General features: G+C 39.4%; 1 protein-coding gene across 2 annotated transcripts in view; it reads left to right on the forward strand.

Moving 5' to 3' along the window:
• The first annotated feature begins 1,550 nt into the window (after positions 1 to 1,550).
• The window catches only part of LOC150085810 (mitochondrial import inner membrane translocase subunit Tim22), a 91,746-nt gene continuing 71,662 nt past the window's right edge, over positions 1,551 to 21,634 (forward strand). For both annotated transcript variants that reach the window (XM_090373497.1, XM_090373498.1), the window contains exon 1: positions 1,551 to 1,988. In XM_090373497.1, the coding sequence (XP_090229623.1) occupies positions 1,775 to 1,988 (214 nt within the window). In that variant the 5' untranslated portion in view covers positions 1,551 to 1,774. The remainder of the gene's footprint in view (positions 1,989 to 21,634) is intronic.

The following is a 21,634-nucleotide window of genomic DNA, read 5'->3' on the forward strand; positions in this document are numbered from 1 at the left end:
AAAATATATCCCCAGAAGCAGGACTCATGGTGCAGGCTTCTACAAAGCGAACGTAACAACAATCAATGAGGAATCATACATTAGCTGATTATGCAGAGGTTGACTACTCCAGACATTATCAACTCACATAGAGTAGATATATTGGAATTATGGGATATATTTAAATTAATGCATATATAAGATTAAGAAAATGTTAACCTCAGGTACTCACATCTGCTGAGAATGGGCTTGGCACACCCAGGGACCAAAAGTGGTCCTTCTTTCTTCATTTAGAACACATAAAGAAAAAGGATAGGTATGCACCCTTATGTTGCTGCTGTCACAAGAACTGACTGGAGGCCTCAACAGGGCGTGTTCTGCATACAATATACAGAGCTGTCTTTCTCTCTATTGTGGCCTATGGAGGACCCCAGTCAGGTTCAGATGTTCAAGCAAAGTCACTGTTTTCAAGAAATTGAATCAGAGTCTCTTGTTCCTTTGACTTAACAGAATTACCTATTGAACATGTATTGCAACTTTCAAATTCATGAAACTGTCTATAAAAAATAAATGCTTTAAAATGTTAAACGCGTTCGGATTCTTTTCATACTAAACCCCTTTAACCTCGTAAAGCCAAGGATGGTTTCACATAAAATAAAACATTTCTAGCGTATAGGGTACACACGGTGTTTTTTTAATTAAATAGTTAAACCAGCTTTCTTTATCATTTGTGAACTGTATCGTTTTCGTTACCACAGATTATTATTATCATTATTAGCCACATGGTGCAAGGACGCCCGAGGCTTATGCTGCACCAGCCAAAAAAAAAAAAAAATTTCCCTATTACGCTGCGAGAGAGAGAGAGAGAGAGATCACCAAGAAAGGGAAGAATGATGATATCCAGCTCAGGATCCTGGGTGTGCCAAGCCCATACTCACCAGATGTGAGCCCCTGGGGATAATTAGATGATCTGCCGGAACAATTACCGGTATATGGTAGAATCAGATTCAATCACAGGTTCAGTCACATGTCGCTAAAGCAGAGGTTTCCAAAGTGTGGGGTTCGCATGCCCCTTGGGGATATACTTGGTTATTTATTTTTTTTTTTTTTGGTGCTGGTGTTTTTTGTTTTCATAAAACACTTTTTTAACGAAATATGGTCAAACCATCGTACTAATCCGGGTACTTATTTATTTCTGTTATTCGTATTTTTTTCTCTTTGAGATTAAATGTATTGAATTATGTATTATTTTATAAAAGTACTGTATGTATATCCATAGCTAATATTTTATGTAAAATCTGTTTAATCGCTTGTTCTGGAACTTGGGGTTAGGGACGTCAAATTTATGAAAAATTTTGAGGGGCTCAAGGTATAAAAGTTTGGGAACCTCTGCTGGAAAGGAAAGGATTACCTATAACACGTGCCACATTATCTTAAAAATGGTTTTAAAGTTGTCATTTTTGGATGTATTTTTTCTTTTTGATTTCTGCTTCTATTGTAATAATGAATGCGTTGAAAGGGAAATCTCCCAAAATATTAAAAACTATGTGGTGTTTAGGAATCGAATAAGATAATTTCTCGACTTTCGATTATTTTAGAAGCTGTCGTATAGTTCCCTTCGATTTTATAGTCGTTAAAAGTAAGTCCAACTTGATGCGATGAGTGTTCGCGAATTTTCTTCGCAGTAAACTGAGTGTGACTGTGATACGTATGGTCATAGAGTAGTAACATACTGTTCGTAGAATAAAATTACTATATTGTGTGAAATCAGAGCGGTCAAGCTACAGCTTTGAAAATGGAGTCTTCGGATGATGCAGCTGATACAAGCGAAAGAAACATCGGTTTCAGTGAACTTACGAATGCCCTTCTTGGCCCAAACAGAATGGCCAGAGATAATATAATAATTCCCCCCTTTATAATTCCACATAAAATAAAAACGAAGGAAGAGGTTATGGTTGAAGCGGCTTTTGAAAGCTGTGCCTTCAAAACCGCTATGAGTTGTGTATTAGGTAAGTAGCAAAGCACGTGTAAGGACCGTGGAATGGTCGCACGCTGTTATGAAAACTTAGTCGAATTGCATCTGATTAATTAATCTTAATATAATAGTGAGGAAAGCAGAACTGTAATGGATGATTTAATTACTGCGTTTGGTTAATTGCTGTGGGGTGTTTTACTTTTGTATATAGTGTGAATGCTGTTTGATTTTTATGACCTTTTTTACTTTCATCCCCCTGGATGAAAGTAAAAAAATTGTTACACCCATATTTTTATCTGTATGTTTTACTCAGTCCCGGAGACAGGAATACCTACTAAATATTTTGCAATATTGAAAAAATTAAGGAAGATATTTGTTATATATTTAATAAAAGAACCCATATTTTATAACCTAAAAAATATGTATTAAGGTTGTAAATTTCTTATACAACTGTACTTGATGCTAGAATTGTCACCTCTCTTGTTATTACTAAGGCTTAAATGATGCAGAGAAGTTGACTTTTTTTTCTGCATCATCCAAAAAATAAAATAAATAATAATATATATGTTAAACCTATTTCCACAAGGTAACCATCCAATTCTGCTTTGAATTTGCTGGACTCACTGTTTCTGCCACCTTGGGAGTCATTTTATTTCAGTGTTAAAAATGTTGTTGATAGGTGAATTTCATGAGAAAAGTTTTCTGTAATTCTCTGATATTTTATATTTGTGCATCCTGGTTCTTGTCACACCTAGGGAGAGAGAGCAGAGTTTTTCATTCATTTTATTCAACCTTTTCAGTACCTTTATACACCTATCTCATATCTCCTCTTAGATTTCTAGTGGTCAAACTTTGTAGTCCACCTCTTCTAAAGAGTTCTTTGTATGTGCATCAGTTTGCACTTCTCTCTGATTTGGGCTCCAGAAATGCTGTCTGTTTTTTTTTTTTTTTTTTTTAGGTGAAGAAATCTTGTGAAGAGTCATAACTGTCTACCCTACTGTCAAAAATCCTGTAAATCATTGACAGGGTGCTTGCGTACATTCCAAGCTGCTTGTTTATGCTGCATTGGAAATCTCATGTCAAGTTGAATTGTAACACTTTTTTTTTTTTAATCATTTTTAGATCCTTTCCTTTTAGCTTATATGTGACTCCAGGATTTCTGTTTCCTAAATGCATAACCTTACATTTAGAAACTTGAGTTGCCATTTTTCAGACCATTCAACTGATCAAAGTCTTTTGGGATCATCATAGCCTGGCTCAAATTGTTAACCACCTCTTCCACCTTGAAATCATCAGCAAACTTTTGACAGCTTCTCTTTGGTACCATTTATGAAAATTCAAAATAGATGGGATCTAACTAAGCTTTATTAAATCCCACTCTGAACACCCAGTTTTTGACAATCCCCTCCCCCTCCTGTCTTTTAGCCAGCCTGCAATCCAGTGTAGGATCTTATGAGTAATTTAAGTCTGTTCCAGTTTATATAACTGCCTTTTCAGAGGGATGGTGTAGCCAGGTGGGAAGGAGCAGCAGTGCGTAGCACACGCTTCTTGATTAAACCGGGGTTCGAGCCCGTCACCACCAAATACGGAGGATGCGGAAAGGTCAGAGAATGACCACTGCATATCCCAGAGCAATATGGCCTTAGTTGCTAATGCTCCTAAAAAAAAAAACCAAACAAACAAACAAGAGGGATGGTATTAAAATCTTTACTGAAGTCCAGGCATATAATGCCCAGACTTTAGTAAATTTTTTAATGGCTACATCCTAGTAATTTACAAGATTGGTTTTGCATGACTTCAATATTAACATATGCATAATGGGCTCTATTTAAGATATCATTCTTGTTGAGATGATCCTGAATTGCATCATTAACTTCCCTACCACAGAAGTCAGACTTACTGGCCTGTAGTTATCCAACTCTTTAGCACCACCTTCTGTAGCTGAGTGGTCAGGAGTGCAGTAGCACATGCTCATTGAGTAGACCAGGGTTCAAGCCCCTGACTGCTAAATACAGTCGATCTGCCAACCCGCACTGGACCAGCGTGATAGATTATGGTCCATTTTCCTCAGCATGAATTGTTGAGGAGGCTTCCATGCTGCAGTGGGTTGTAATGGCTGGTTTACCTTTTTTTTTTTTTTTTTTTTAGCACCACCTTTGTGTATTGGGAGACTACTTCTCCAGTCCAAGAGGATCTTTCCGAATTAATGACTAGACATTGGATTATTTGTATATATGCAAATGCATATTGTGGCTATTTTTTAATCGTTAGTGAATACAAATGCATGTAACTTTAATATTACAAGCAACACTGCATATTTTTGTTAATTTGATAAATTTTTTAGAGATTAAAATGGGAATGTGATTTCAATCATTGAATATATTACAATAATATTAGCATGGGAAAACAGGACAGTGGAGTTTTGCATTAATTCTTATGCCATCAGTGATGATAGACGAAAGAAAATAGATAATAGACGAAAGATAATAAATTGCTTTTATATTATAAATTTACAGATTAGGCAGTTGTTCAAAATGCCAAAAATTAAATCTCCTACTAATAAAATGAGTCTTGATGAACAGTAAATGTCTTTTACTTAAAGAGTTACAAAGAATTGCCTCAGTAACACCAATACTATCATCAGTATCCAAACATTTTCTACAGAATCAAATTTTGCCATAATGAGATCTTGTTTCCTATTTCGTCAAAATAATGTGGAAAGAGAAAGCCAGGAATTTTCATGGTGTTTGTGTATTGTTGGGGTTGGGGAATCAAAGTTGAAGTAAGAAAATTAGTAATTATTAATATTTGTGATGATATGAGTATTATTTTTCAGGGGAAGTTGGTGTCCTTTCTGTCCTCCTCTTCCTGGGTCAGAGTCACCTATGCTTGAAAAATATTTAGTTTAATATTTTTTACCATACTAATTAATATAAATATTAATGTTTAGATTAATATTTATTAAATTAGATAAATACCAAATACTAACTGTTAATATAAGCATATAAGTCTTTGCTGCTTTATTTTGCATTCTTTACCAGAGATTTCTTATAATCTGCCTTAGTTTGCCTAACCTCCTTTGTGACTTGATTACACACTAATTTATATCTACCATAGGCTTCTGAATCACATGATAATTTATATGCATCTGATGCACTTTTCTTCTTTCCCCCCTTCATATCCAGTTGTTGTCCCGTTGTACTTCTACACATTCTAAAGTAATGGAGAAATCAATTAACCGCTAACTCTTAAGCTATCTAGAAACCTTCCATCTGATCAATGTTTGCCAGTGTCAATCCACTAGTGGTATCATGGCTTATATTTCTCATATATGGACAAATTCAATGGAAGAGTTCGGATGAAACTCAAGCAGTTGCTCTTGACACTTCAAAGGCTTTTGATCGTGTTTGGCAAAAAGGTCTTTTAAATAAGCTTCCATCTTATAGTGTGCCACCTGTTGTAATTGGGTATCCAGTTTTCTCTCTGCCCTCTCACTACAGATAGTAAGTGGTTCTCTGCCTTCTACATTTTCCACTAATGCTGGTGTTTCCCAAAGTTCAGTGCTTTCTCTCACCCTTTTCCTCTTGTAAAAAAGTCATTAGTACACAATTATGTGTACTAATGACTTTTTTCAGTTGACCAGAAATCCTATACATTGTTTTGCTGATGATAGCACATTGCATTCCGCCTTCCAGTTTGAGAAACCTTGCCCTGCACAAACAGCTCCAACTTCTCAAATATCCACCACCAGTTCCTTAAATGCTGATCTCCAGGTAATTCTCCAGTGGGGCAAAGATAACTTATTTGATTTCAGTACTTCAGAAACTCAGTCCTGTTTTATATCTTGCAAAAGTGATTCTTCTGCTCCTATCCTCTATGCTGCCATCCAGTACCCATGAGTTCTACTAATTTCTTGGCATAAGCACATTACAAATATTGCTTCCTCATCAACTGAAATATTGGGTTTTCGCTTTTGCTATTGGCAATTACCTTTCTTCCAAAGAGCTGTTCACTCTGTACAAATCACAAATTCACTCTAGCATGAAATATTATTTCCACATCTGGGGTGGTGCCCCCAAAACCTCTCGGGCTTCTAGATACCATTCAAAAGATGCAGTTAGGTTAATCAATGATTCATCTCTAACAGAGACTCTTCACTCTCTGTCTCAGATGTTCTGCTTCTGCTGCATGCCTTTTCTATAGATACATCCATGGGCACTGTTCTTCCGAATTGGCTTCTATAATTCCCGTTCTTTCTTCCAAAGCATTCCAAATGCGTGCCATAACCAGTCAACATTCGTTTACTGGCCAGCCCAAATGCACAGAACCACCTTTTCTTTTTCCTCATTTATTAATGCAACTTCTGTTTTCTGGAACAATCTTCTTTCATACATATTTCCAGAACATTACAATCTACAGAAATTCAAGTCAACAATTATGTTATTTCATCTTCTCAACCTTCAACCCAAGCACAGTACTAAGTACTATAGGTTCTAATACTTCTCGTGCTTGGGGTTTTCATAAAAAAAAACAAAAAAAAACTGCATCCTTCCTAAAGTGAGCCCTCCAACCCTGTATACAATAACCAAGGTGTAGCCTAACCATGGCCTTGTGCAAAGGGAAAATTACTTCCTTATTTCCGCTAGCAGTTTCCCTGTATCATTGAAAAAACCCCATCAGCTGTTCTGGTTGCTTGCCTGCACTGCTCAGATAATTTCTATCTTCCTCACAGTTACCCCCAGGTCTTTTTCATTTTCCACTACCCCTAGTGTATAGGGTACATATTTTTTTTTGCACTGTACATATGCTGTGAAGAAATACAGCACTACTGTAAATGCCAGAAAAGTGTTGTGTTGGATTCTGTTGTGTTCTGGAATTTGTTGCTGGCTCCAGTGGGACCTTGCATTGCCCGCACGTGCACCATCAGGAGGTAGCCAGGCTGTCCTTTATCTTCTGGCTTGTCTCCACTAGTGTCGCCTGAGCTTCCTGAACCAAGACAAAAAAAAGGTAGTAAAGCCAAAATGTGGGGAGCAAAGCAGTCTAGAAAGGGAGGGAAGTAACAAGTATTGGGGATGTAGAGGAAGGACACATATCAGGTCTTTAAGTTAGGCTTTCTTATCACATCATTAGTGGTGCCTCTGTAGCCAGGTGGGCAGGAGCAGCAGTGCATAGCACACGCTTCTTGATTAGACCGGGGTTCGAGCCTGTTCCCACCAAATACGGAGGATGCAGAAAGGTCAGGGAATGACCACTGCATATCCCTGGAGCAATATGGCCTTAGTTGCTAATGCTCCTAAAAACCAAATAACAAACAAACACATCATTAGTTGGAAAGATGTTGATGGTCTTGAGGAAAGGATCTTCTCCTCTTGAATAGATTTTGGGCAGAGCATGAAGACTTTGTTCTTCATTGCTATCCCGGAGATAAAGGATTTTCCGGTCCTTTGGGAGGAAGGGCAGTCTTATAATGATTTGACTTTATAGATCTTCATAGAGAGGACAGTCGTGCATCAGATGTGACCAGCTCTCCAGAGCTCTGCAAAGGCAGTACGGATCCTCTATGATTCCTAAGGATGCAAGTTTGGCTTTAATGGAGCCATGGCTTTTCAGAAGGAACGTTGTATGCAGGCCAGGGAAAACCATGTTGGAGATTTAGGATAGACCTTGTTTATGTAGTGAACAAACTTCTTTGTTATTTCCCCTTTGGTAGAATTCTTCCTTCTTGGGTTGTTGGCGAGGTCTGTGGTAAAGTTCATGAAGGTGACATATGTATCCTTAGATAGATGGTAAAGCAGCCTGCATCAGACCATCTCCAGGTCCAGTGGGAGGGCACCTGCAATGCATAGGTACTCACTGTACAGTAGGCCCGTTTCATGAACAGGATGGATCTCTGGATGGTATCTAGCTTTTTCCTGATTGTTACTAGAGCAGCTCGATGGCACCAAATGCCTGAGGCGTAGGTTATTGCTGATAGAAAGACTGCCCTGTTGAAGAGTGAGAGCATGTGGCAGTTGAGGCCCCAATCCTTGCATGTGACTCTGCCTACCAAGGCAGTGTAGTTTCTAATTTTAGATTGCAGGTATTTCAGATGTGGCAGGAAAGTGAGATCACAGTCCAGCACTATGCCAAGGTGTTTTAGCTCTGGTGAGCCTGATCGTGGTCCCGTCAATCTTGAACTGTGGGGGTCTTCTCAGATCGAGTGTTCTTTTTAGGAGAAAGGAACTTTTTTTTTTTTTTTTATGAAAACCCGAAAAACGCGAGGTATAGGACCCTGCAGTACTTGGTACCGTGCTTGGGTTGGAGGTTTAGAAGATGAAAGAAGATATTTGTTGACATTAGACTTGAACTTCTGTAGACTGTAATTTTCAGGAAATATGTACGAAGGAAGGTTGTTCCAGAAAACAGCAGTTGAATGAATAAACAAGGAAGATGAAAAGTTGGTTCTATGAGTTTGAAGTCGGACAGTAAATGGATGTTGGCTGGTGGCGGCAAGTTTTCGGACTGTTTTGAAAGAGAGTGGGAATAATAGAAGCCAAATCAAAAGAACAGTGTCTGTGGAAGTATCTGTAGAAAAGGCATGCAGCAGAAACAGTACATCAATGAGACAGTGAGTGGAGAGACTCTTGGACAGGAGTCATTAATTAACCTAATTGCCCTCTTCTGAAAGCCTGAGCTGGGGAGGGGGAGGGTGCCCAGATGTGGGAATAATATTCCATGGTAGGGCAGATCTGCGATTTGTAAAGAGTGAACAGCTGTTTGTAAGAACAGTAACGCCAGAGTGAAAGAGAAAACCAAGTTTTTTAGATGCAGAGGAAGCAGTATTTGTAATGTGCTTGTGCCAAGAGAGATTAGAAGTCAGGGTAATCCCCAAAAGAGATATATCAACTTTCCTAGAAATCAAAGTGTCACCAAACATAAACATAGGAGCAGAAGAATCCTTTTTGCGACATATAAGACAAGAATGAATTTTAGAAGGATTGGAATCAACTAAGTTCTCTTTGCCCCATTGGAGAATTACCTGGAGATCGACATTTAAGGAATTGGTGGCAGATATTTAAGAAGTTCAAGATGATTGAGCAGGGCAAGGTTTCTCAAAATGGAAAGTGGAATGCAATGTGCTATAATCGGCAAAACTGTGGATAGGATTTCCAGTCAATGAAAGAAGCTCATTAATATACAAGAGGAAAAGAGTGGGGGAAAGAACTGAACCTTGGGGGACACCAGCATTAGTGGAGAAGTTACAAGGCAGAGAGCCATCACCTTCAGTGAGCGATGAGAGAGAAAACTGGATAACAATTACAAAAAACAGTTGGCAAACCATAAGATGGAAGCCTGTTTAGAAGACCTTTATGCCAAACACGATCGAAAGCCTTTGAGATGTCAAGAGCAACTGCTTGTGTTTCACCGAACTTTTCCATTGAATATGTCCATAAATGGGTAACATAAGCCAGAATATCACCAGTGGATCAACACTGACGGAATCCATACTGGCGATTGTTGATCAGACGGAAGGTTTCTAGGTAGTTTAAGAGTTGGCGGTTAATTGATTTTTCCATTACTTTAGAAAGAGTAGAAGTAATTGCAATAGGACGATAATTGAATGGGAGGGATTTGTCAACCTTTTTAGGAACTGGCTGGATATGAGCAAATTTCCAAGCAGAAGGAAAAACACCTTTGGAATAAGAAAGTGAAAATAGGCGGCAAAGAACAGGAGTAAGTTAAGTAGCACAGGTTTTGAGAACAAGTGGCGAAATACCATCAGGACCTGGAGCTTTCTTAGCATTAAGATTTGTCAAAATCCTTCTGACATCCTTTTGACTGAAATCTACGGCACCTCCATAGCCAAGTGGGAAGGAGCAGCAGTGTGTAGCACACGCGTCGTGATTAGACCGGGGTTCGAGCCAGTCACCACCAAATATGGAGGGTGCAGAAAGGTCAGGGAATGAAAACGCATATTCCCGGAGCAGTATGGCCTTAGTTGCTAATGCTCCTAAAAACCAAATAACAAACAAAGAAACAAACAAACAGAAATCCACAAGAGGCATTGAATGGAGTGTGTTTTGAATGGTGGGGGGTGCTTTATCAAGATCATTAATACATGATTTGGAAGAAAAATGGGATGCTAGCAGGTTAGCTTTATCCTTGGCTGAAGTGACAACAGAAACATCTGGTTTTGACAGAGGTGGGAGCAGTGATGGGCAAAAGTTGCGGCCAATAGCTTTGGCAAGAGACTAGAATGCTTGGCTACCATTAGGGCAAGAAGCAAGTTTTCTACTCTTAGACTATTCAAAATCTAGTTTGGACTGATTAATAACTGCTTTACAATTGTTGCGAGCTCTGGTGAAGGCAGAAAATGAAACTGAAGAATTGGAAACAAGCCAATTACGATATGCAACGTTCTTCTCTTGAACAGCTTTAGCACATTTATTGGAAAACCAGTGTTTAGAAGGCGCCTCTGTAGCCAGGTGGGCAGGAGCAGCAGTGCATAGCACACGCTTCTTGATTAGACCGGGATTCGAGCCCGTGAGGATGCGGAAAGGTCAGGGAATGACCACCCTGCAAAAGCCACCGCATATCCCCTGAGCAATATGGCGTTAGTTGCTAATGCTCCTAAAAACCAAATAACAAACAAACAAACCAAGGTTTAGATAAAGGACGAGATTTCAAAATGGAGTGTGCAATAAAAGATTCCATTCCTACAAGAATAATTTCACTGACACGATCTGAACAAACATTGACATCAGAAGTTTTGAACAGTAACCTGACCAAGAAAATGACAACAAAAACATTTTTTTTTAGCTGAAGTGACAACAGAATCATCTGATTTTGACAGAGGTGGGAGCAGAGATGGGCAAAAGTTGCGGCCAATAGCTTTGGCAAGAGACCAGAATGCTCGGCTACCATTAGGGCGAGAAGCAAGTTTTCTACTCTTAGACTGTTCAAAATCTAGTTTGGACTTATTAATGACTGCTTTACAATTGTTGCGAGCTTTGGTGTAGGAAGAATATGAAACTGAAGAATTGGAAAACATGCCAATTACGATATTATGAAAGATTCAGAACTCAACCATCCTAACCACTATTAAAATATATGCACAAGTACATGCAGTGTTCTTCTCTTGAACAGCCTTAGCCCATTTATTGGAAAACCAAGTTTTAGATAAAGGACGAGATTTTAGAGTGGAGTGTGGAATAAAGGGATTCCATTCCTACAAGGATAATTTCACTGACACGATCTGAGCAAACGTTGACATCAGAACTTTTGAAACAGTAATCCGACCAAAGAAAAGAAGTCTTGCAGATCATCCCATTTTGCATTCTTGTAATGCCAAACAATACGAGGTTGAGAATAGCCATGAGATAAGGGCTCCATTGGAGAAGAGACAATCACAAATTTGTGATCTGAGGTCCTAAAGGACCACTCACTTCGACCGTGTAATTAGAAGGGTTGTTTGTGAGAAAAAGATCAAGCATGTTGGCTGTATGGTTAGGATTGTCTGGTATTCTTGTATTTAAATGAACAATCTGTGCAAGGTCATTAGTAATTGCAAAAGCCTCAGCATCTTGACCAGCTGGGTCGGTGTGACTAGAAAAACGGAATCCAGCTGGAGTTGTGAACATTAAAATCTTCAAGGAAAATTACCTTATTGTTAGGAAAGTTGGATTGGAGAAAGTCAGTTTGCAAAGAGAGGAAGTCAAAGAGCTTCAAGTGATTAGTGGAGTTGGGAGAAATGTAGAGACAACAGATGAATTTGACACAATGAGGTAGAGAGATTTTAAGCCCGAAAAGATCAAAGAGAGAAGATTCCAAATTACCAAATCTCTGACAGGGAATATCGGAACGGACATATGCACAAGTACTACCTTTTGAGGTGAAAGGAATCATACAGTGAATAATTTGGGCAACTAAGATGAGCAGTATTTGAATCAACCGATAACTGAGATTCTGTCAGAAAAAGTACATGGGGTTTGGCAGACTGCAAGTGGAAATGGACATCATTGAGATTAGAATTGAGACCACTTATATTTGTGAAATGAACTAGGAAGTGTTTGGGAAGTTTACATCTTTTTGCAGATAAGCTTGCTCTATTATTTTGACAATTCATGGTGTATTCAATAGTAAGAAAAAGTGGGGGGGTGGGGTGGACATGCTGTGTGAAGTAATGAAATTTTTGGATATGGCTACACATGATAAGAATATACTCAGATCCTTGACATAACGTCACTATCTGGCAGAGTAGAGGTAGTAAGATTATAGACTAGCTGATCCGGAAGCCTCCTAGAGTTACCAATAGGTTCGGTCCAGTGTACTAACTAGCGGCCGGCCTGCGAACACCGTTTTAGAGCTGTACCCTCGAAATGTAAGGAAGATTGGATCTTGTCTTGATGTTCATCATAACCTCAAAATTCATCAGTCATGCTGCATGATGGAAGAAATAGGGAAGGGTTGACCGGAACTTAGCTCTGGAGACTAAACTTGTCTTGGCTGGTGAAATCCAGAGGTTATGGAGCCCTTTCCTGCAGGAGTGGTAGTGTCCTGTTTGCTTGGGTCTCGAGCTGAGCCCTGTAATCTGTGGCCAGGATCAGATCAGATCAGATCAGCATAGGTGATGTCGCCAAGATCAGTATTAAAGAATTCATTGGGAACAATGTTCCACAGGAGTGGACCCAGTACAGAGCCTTTGGGACAGCCTCTATAGATCAGACGGGTGACTCTATGGTAGGGGACATTTACAATGACGCTAGTGAGGTAGCATTGGATGGTTCTGTAGAGATTGCCAGGTAGATTGCTCTTATGTAGGCAGCTGAGGATGCTCGGCCACCAAAGTCTATGGAAACCACAAGAAAATATTTCGAGGTAGTGTTTGTAGCAGCTGTGATGAGGTTTTGCAGAGCACGAACTGTGAAGCATCTCTGTTTGAAGTCATACTGGTTGGCTGAATTAAGGTTTTCTGTGGGCTTTAAGTCTTTTGCAGATGAGTTATTCAAGAAATTTGCTTAGGATAGATAACAGTACGATGGGTCAGTTTGATGTGAGGGGATTCTGAAAGTTTTGTAGGGTTCTTCAGGATTAGGTACAGGTTTGCTGTCCTCCAGTCAGTAGGGGAACTTCCATTCCAGAGACAGTTGTTGAAGAGGTTGAGTATGAGGTCAGGGTTGTGCTCCACAGCACAACCCTGACCTCATACTTTACAGCTTCTTAAACCTTCTTAAACCTTTTTACAGCTTCTTAAACCTTCTTTCACCAGCGATCCCTTTTTACAATGGAAAAATTTTTGCAATCCTGATATTATATATGGTTCAAAACAAACCTCTTTCAGATGGGCATAACTGAAAATTAACGTTTTTTCATACAACTTCAATATATCAAACGAGGACAGGTGATTATTAGTGAGTGTGTAAGACATTTCTTCCTTTATACACTTATTAAAAAAAAACCTTGTATATTGAGGTACATATTGTGGTATTAAACAAAAACTTTATTACACTCAAATTTATACAGTTTTACAAAAAATACAAACATAAAAAAATACAAAAGTACAATTAAATATGCAGCAAAGAAACATAAGAACAACCATAAATGTAAAAGTCTTTAATGAGATGGATGAGCTTGTTTATTTCGGCACAATAAATTAAATCTTGGTAAAATTTTTGTTAGTGCAGGTATCATAGTAACTTCGATGTTGTTAAGACTAGAATAGTAGTTCATCATTATTAGAGCCAATGTTGAAAATGGTGGCAAATGGTAGAAGTGCTCATTGCCAGATCAGAGAGTATTGAATATTCAGCCTTACCTGAATCCAAAAAGAATTTAAAGATTTCTTTGAAAATTCAAGCTTAAGGTTTTCATCACTAGAAAGCTCTGCAAATTCTTCTTGAGCCTGCAATGAGACATGTTTTACCTCCTCCATTTGTACAATGAGTGGTTTTTGAACCCAATCAAAATGATTATTTTTGAAATCTGGAAGAAAATACAAAACTGATTTTCCAAGCATATCAAATGATCAAGTATAATCTGCTTTATCAGATTAAAACTGAAATTATTTCCACTAATGAACTCGCCCATGCATGGAAACATTTCAAATGAATCATTTTCCATTTTACTCTTCCATATGTTTATTTTTTTCATAAATGCTTGGACTTTATCTTTCAGAAGAAAAATATTAATGTTCTCTCTCTGCAGAGACATATTCACTTCGTTGAGTTTCTCAAATATATCTGATAAGATAATTTGCAAAGCCAAATGTCGTTGTAAAAACGTTTTGCAAAATCCTAATTATTTTCAGACAAAAATAACACCACTGGCATATACAGGTATCATCGTAACATGGATTAGCATTACCATTAATAGAGGCATATGATGCAAGAAAGCAAGCTTATGCAGCATCAGCCAAAAAAAGAAAAAAACTCTCCCATTTCACCCCTCTGTTTGTTCCAAATACCTGTCCAGCTCAGCCTTAAATTTATTTATTTAGACTATCAACTTCCATAACAAAGGATGGAAGTCTGTTCCACCAACCAACTACCCGCTGGCCAAAGGCAAACTTCCGCACATCTATCCTACATCTGTCTTTCCTAAATTCGAATTTATGCTCTCTCAGGAGATTATTCTGAGCAAGTGGAAGAATCCCATCAGCATTGAGCATGCTCAAACCATTCAAAGCTTTATACACCTCAATCAGATCACCTTGCAGGTGCCTAGTCTCCAGACACTAATTTGCAAAATTTAAGCCTTTCTTCGTAAGAGAAACCCTTTGTTCCATTCACTAATCTTGTTGCCCTTCTCTGTACTTGTTCCAACAGCTCCACATACTTCTTAAAATGAGGCCTCCAGACCTGTATACAGTACTCAAGGTGTGGCCTGACCATTGCCTTATGCAAGAGGACAATCACCTACTTATCCCTGCTAGAAAAATTCCTGTATATAATTGACAAGACACTATGAGCTACTCTTGCAGACCGTCTGCACTGCTCAGAAAACTTCATATCTGCCTGCACAATTACCCCCAGGTCCTTTTCGTCCTCTGCCACTGTCAGTATAGTACCACAGAGTTGGTACGTCACTCTGGGGCTTCTGCTTCCCATATGTAATACTTTACATTTGTAAATGTTAAACTTCATTTGCCACCTCTCAGCCCATCTGCTCAACTTTTCTAGATACTGTTGCAGCAGCAGCGTACTGTCATTAGTGTCCTTAACAACCCTGCCAACCTTCGCATCATCTGCAAACTTGGACATTAAGCTTGATATACCATCATCAATATCATTTATAAATACAGAAAACAACAATGGACCCAACACTGAAAAATGAGGGACTACACTAATAACATCAGTCCACGATGAGCAGTGTCCATTGATTACCACTCTGTCTTCTCGTACTCAACCACCCCTTTATCCATAGCAGCAATTTGCCTCCAATGCCACACTGCTCCAATTTGTTCAGCAGTCTTCCATGTGCAACAGTATCAAAAGATTTTCTAAGATCCAAATATATGATATCAAAATTATTCCCTGTATCCAGTTTCTTTGTGACTACATCATAGTATCCAATCAGATTGGTCAGGCAAGACTTCCCCTTAACAAAAACATGCTGTGTCCGAGCTATAACTGAAGTCTTGTCTAGATGATCCTGCAGTGCTTCTTTAACCAGTGCCTCCATTAATTTTCTGGAACAGAAGTTAAACTCACAGGTCTATAATTACTTGTGTCAGCCTTTGATCCTCCTTTGTGAATTGGGATCACATTTGCACATCTCCAGTCCATGGGTACCTCCCCTGAGTCCAAAGAAGCTCATAATTATGGCTAAGGGTTTGCTTACTTCCTTTGCTGCCTCCTTTTCATATAACTGGATAGATACCATCCACCCCAGGTGCCTTTTTTATGTTTATCTTCAACAATTTTTCCTCCACTTTCCTCTCAGATATTACAAAATCATCTAGCTCACTGCCAGAGTTTAATGCACCTCTGGCATTCCCCTCCCTGAATAACTCCTCATGGGTGAATGTTGATGTAAAATACTCATTTAGCATTAGCATTAGCATTAGTAGAGGCATATCATGCAAGAAAGCAAGCTTATTCAGCATCAGCCAAAAAAAAAAAAATAAATAAAAATAAAAAAACACAGACCACTCCCATTTCACCCCTCCGTTCGTTCGAAATACCTGTCCAGTTGAGCTTTAAATTTGTTTAGGCTATCAACTTCAACAACAAGTGATGGAAGTCGGTTCCACCAACCAACCACCCGCTGGCCAAAGGCAAATTTCCGCACATCTATCCGACATCCGTCCTTCCTCAATTTGAATTTATGCCCTCTGAGGTGATTATTCTGAGAAAGATGAAGAATCCCATTGGCATTGAGCATGCTCAAACCATTCAAAGCCTTATACACCTCTATCAGATCACCTCGCCGGTGCCTAGTCTCCAGACTCTGTAATTTGCAAAACTTAAGCCTTTCTTCGTAAGAGCAACCCTTTGTTCCATTTACTAATCTTGTTGCCCTTCTCTGTACCCGTTCCAGCAGCTCTACATCCTTCTTGAAATGAGGCCTCCAGACCTGTATACAGTACTCAAGATGTGGCCTAACCATTGCCTTATACAAGGGAATAATCACCTCCTTATCCCTGCTAGAAAAATTCCTGTATATCATTGACAAGACACCATGAGCTACTCTTGCAGCTCGTCTGCACTGCTCAGAGAACTTCATATCTGCCTGCACAATTACCATATCTGCCTGCACAATTACTCTACCACTGTCAGTGTAGTACCACAGAGTTGATACATTGCTCTGGGGTTACTGTTACCCATATGTAGTACTTTACATTTGTCAATGTTAAACTTCATTTGCCACCTCTCAGCCCATCTGTTCAACCTTTCCAGATCCTGTTGCAGCAGCATAGCGTCAGTAGTGTCCTTAACGACCCTGCCAACCTTTGTATCATCTGCAAACTTAGACATTAAACTTGATATCCCATCATCAATATCATTCATAAACACCGAAAACAACAATGGACCCAACACTGAACCTTGAGGAACTCCACTAATAACATTAGTCCACGTTGAGCAGTGTCCATTGATTACCACTCTCTGTCTTCTGCCACTCAACCATCCCCTTATCCATAGCAGCAATTTGCCTCCAATGCCACACTGCTCCAATTTGTGCAGCAGTCTTCCATGTGCAACAGTATCAAAAGCCTTTCTAAGATCCAAATATATAATATCAAAGTTATTCCCTGCATCCAGTTCTTTTGTGACTACATCATAGTATCCAATCAAATTGGTCAGGCAAGACCTGCCCTTAACAAAACCATGCTGCGTCTGAGCTATAACTGAATTCTTGTCTAGATGATCCTGCAGTGCTTCTTTAACCAGTGCCTCCATTAATTTACCTGGAGCAGAAGTTAAACTAACAGGTCTATAATTACTTGTGTCAGCATTTGATCCTTCTTTGTGAATTGGGGTTACATTTGCACATCTCCATTCTATGGGTACCTCCCCTGAGTCCAAAGAAGCTCTCATAATTATGGCTAGGGGTTTGCATACTTCCTTTGCTGCCTCCTTTAATATAACTGGATAGATCCCATCCACCCCAGGTGCCTTTTTTATGTTTATCCTCAACAATCTCTCCTCCACTTCCCTCTCAGTTATTACAAAATCATCCAGCTCACTGCCAATGTTTACTTTACCTACATCATTCTCCTTCCTGAATAACTCCTCATGCGTGAATGTAGTTGCAAAATACTCGTTTAGATTGTTAGCCACCTGAGCAGGATCCTCAACTGTTGAACCATCAATATCCAGTGGACCAATCTGATTCATCCCTTTCCTTCTCGAGTTCAAGTATGTAAAGAACTCCTTTCTGTTTTTCTTTGCATCCTTTGCCAAGGATTTTTCGTAGTCTGCCTTTGCCTGCCTAATCTCCTTTGTGACTTGGTTACAGACCAACTTATATCTATCATAGGCTTCCATGTCACCCATTAATTTGTATGTATCCCATGCATTTTTCTTCTCTGCCACATGTCTCATTAGTCCATCTGACAACCATTTAGGCCTAAACCTTGAACAATATTTCTTAGTTGGTATGTAAAGCCTGGTAGCCACCAAGATTAGTTCCTTGAATGCTTCCCATTTTGAGTTTGCTGTTGGTAACATCATCAGTTGGTCCCACTGTATAGAATTTAAATACTGTCTCAGACCATCATAGTCGCCTTTACGAAAACAAAAACCCTTCCCTTTACCTCTGATGGTAGTTACCTCCTTGAGTAAATCCCACTTCAACACACTGTGATCACTGCCACCTAGTGGTTCATTTATCTGCAGGTTCTTAATGCATGAAGAATCACTAGTGATAATCAGATCAAGAGTATTGCTCCCTCTTGTTGCCTCACGAACATGCTGATGTAGAAAACAATCATCCAATAAATCCACAAAAGCCTTGCTAGTGTGCGAGTGACCAACCCACAAATTCCAGTCAATATCTGGGAAATTAAAATCCCCCATTATAAGACTCTGATTTACTGGCCCACTCTATTTCCCTGTACAATATATTATTATACTCATCAGAGTCATTAGGCCTATAGCACACTCCTACTCTCAATTTTGATTTCCCTATGCTTATGTCACACCAAACTGACTCGACACTGCCCTGTCCATCGATGTCAACTGGCTTCACTTCCTTTGACTTTATGTGTTTCTTAATTAATAGCATAACCCCTCCTCCCCTCCTGTCCTGTCTATCCTTTCTATATACATTGTATTCCCCAAATTCCAGTTCCGCATTACCTACATCTGCGTGACACCACGTCTCTGATATCCCAACAATATCTGCCTTTGATGTTTTGAGCAATACCTCAAATTCATCAAATTTATTTACCAAACTCCTAGCATTGGTATACACGCAGGTATACATGCACCTGTTTCTATTCTTAGCTACCCTAACACAACCCATGTGTTTACTTGTAACGCAATGACTACCAGCAGTCTCTGAAATATCCTGCATCTTGTTTTTCAGACTTCTGCTCATTTGAATAGAAGCAGTGCAAGAATCACTTCCACCTCTGCCAGTGGCTACTGTTAATCTATTAGTCCTTGTATCCCCCCCAACTAGCAGTTTTCCGACCCACCTAACACTGCCTCGACAGCATCAGCAAAAATTCTTGCACCCTTTCTATTTAAGTGTATCCCATCCCTGTAGAAGCAATCTCTCCTGTTAACAAGTACAGTCCAGGCTGAAAAAAATTCTACCCCTTGAGCCTTGCACAATCCCTCCAGGGCCGAATTGATCGACAAGGCTCTCATCATATACTCCCTCCTATCGTGTCTGGGCAGAATTGCAGACACTTTCAAGTTCAGCCCTAATTCACGGCTTTTTTTCAACAGTGACCTGTACTTGCTAAGTAATTCCGCCGGTCTCCTACTCTTATTTAGTTTGTTAGGCACCTGAGCAGGATCAACAACAGTTGAACCATCAATATCCAGTGGACCAATTTGATTCATCCCTTTCCTTCTAGAGTTTTCATAGGTAAAGAACTCTTTGTTGTTTTTCTTTGCATCGTTTGCCAAGGATTTCTCATAATCAGCCTCTGTCTGCCTTATCTCCTTTGTGACTTGGTTACAGACCAGCTTATATCTATCATGGGCTTCCATGTCACCCATTAATTTATATGTATCCAGTGCATTTTTCTTCTCTGCCATATGTCTCATTAGTTCATCTGACATCCATTTAGGCCTAAACCTTGAACAATATTTCTTAGTTGGTATGTAAAGCCTAATATCTTCCAAAATGAATTCTTTGAATGCTTCCCATTTTGAATTTGCTGTTGGTAACATCATCAGTTGGTCCCACCGTATAGAATTTTAAATAATGTCTCAGACCGCTGTAGTCGCCTTTACAAAAGCAAAATCCCTTCACTTTACCCCTGATGGTAGTTACCTCTTTGAGTAAATCCCACTTCAGCACACTGTGATCACTGCCACCTAGTGGTTCCTTTATCTGCAGATTCTTAATGCGTGAAGAATCACTCTTGATAATCAGATCGAGTATTTTATTCCCTCTACTTGCCTCCCGAACATGCTGATGTAGAAAACAATTATCCAATAAATCCACAAAAGCCTTGCTAGTGTGTGTGTGTGTGTGTGTGTGACCAACCAACCAACAAATTCAAGTCAATATATCTAAAATTAAAATCCGCCATTATAAGACTCTCTGATTTACCGGCCCACTCTATTTCCCTGTACAGTTTTTTATTATTCTCATCAGAGTCATTAAGCCTATATCACACTCCTGCTCGCATTGATCCCCGAATGCTTATGTCACACCAGACTGACTCGACACTGTACTGTCCAGTGATGTCGACTGGCTTCACTTCTTTGGATTTTGTGTTTCTTAACTAATAGCATAACTCCTCCTCCCTTCGTATCCTGTCTATCCTTCCTGTACACATTGTACTCCCCAAATTCCAGTTCTGCATTCCTTATATCTGTGTGACACCACGTCTCTGATATCCCAACAATATCTGGCGCCTCCGTAGCCAGGTGGGAAGGAGCAGCAGTAGCATACGCTTCTTGATTAAACTGGGGTTCGAGCCTGTCACCACCAAATACGGAGGATGCGGAAAGGTCATTCAGGGAATGACCACTGCATATTCCGGAGCAATATGGCCTTAGTTGCTGATGCTCCTAAAAACCAAATAACAAACAAAACAAACCAACAATATCTGCCTTTGATGTCTTGACTAGCACTTCAAGGTCATCAAATTTATTAACTATACTCCTAGCATTGGTGTACATGCAAGCCTACATGACCTGTTTGTATTCTTAGCTACCCTAACACAACCCATGTGTTTATTTGTACCGCAATGACTTCCAGCAGTCTCTGAAATACCCTGCATCTTGTTTTCCAGGCTGCTGCTCATTCCAATAGAAGCAGTTCAAGAATCACTTACACCTCTGCCAGTGGCTACTGTTAATCTATTAGTCCTTGTATCCCCCCAAGCTATCACTTTTCTGACCTACCCAACATGGCAACCTACCCACCTAACACGGGATCATGGCAACCAGTGAGTTTTTTTAGAAAGCAGGTGTTAAAAAAAATTTAGGGTTGAGGAGGGGCGTATGCCTCTCTGCCCACCCCTGAATAACACTACTTCATTTTTTAACTCCATTATTCGCCTCAAACTTCTTCCCCTTAACAACCATCTTACTTAAGTATGCAACAACAATTTATCATAATCAGATCCCACATCCTTGCATAGATTTGCAAAAAAGGCAGCTATTAAGTTCATGTCATTTAATGAAGTTGATAACATTTATGTATCTTGTAGTACAATATTTAGACCAGCAGAAATGTCCTTAGTCACAAGTGCCTCTCAATGAATGACATAATGAGCAAAATGTAATGTATTTACTATTAGCAGATTTCATTTTGCCTACAAATCTGGCATTCTTTCCCATCATTGCTCCAGCACCGTCAGTACATACACCAACACAGTTACTCTGTTCTAGACCTTTTTCCTTGAAAAATTCATCCACTTTCTGAAAAATATCTTCACCTGCTGTACATGCATGTAATAGCTAACAATAGTAAGTCTTCATGTACATTGCCATCATAACAATATCTGTCGTACATTAACAGTAGGGCTAAGCCTGAAATGTCTGTAAACTCGTCCAGCAGAATAGCAAATTT

The sequence above is a fragment of the Mastigoproctus giganteus genome, chromosome 5 (assembly GCF_048544385.1).
Source record: "Mastigoproctus giganteus isolate SK-2022 chromosome 5, ASM4854438v1, whole genome shotgun sequence".
NCBI classification, from domain to species: Eukaryota; Metazoa; Arthropoda; class Arachnida; order Uropygi; family Thelyphonidae; genus Mastigoproctus; species Mastigoproctus giganteus.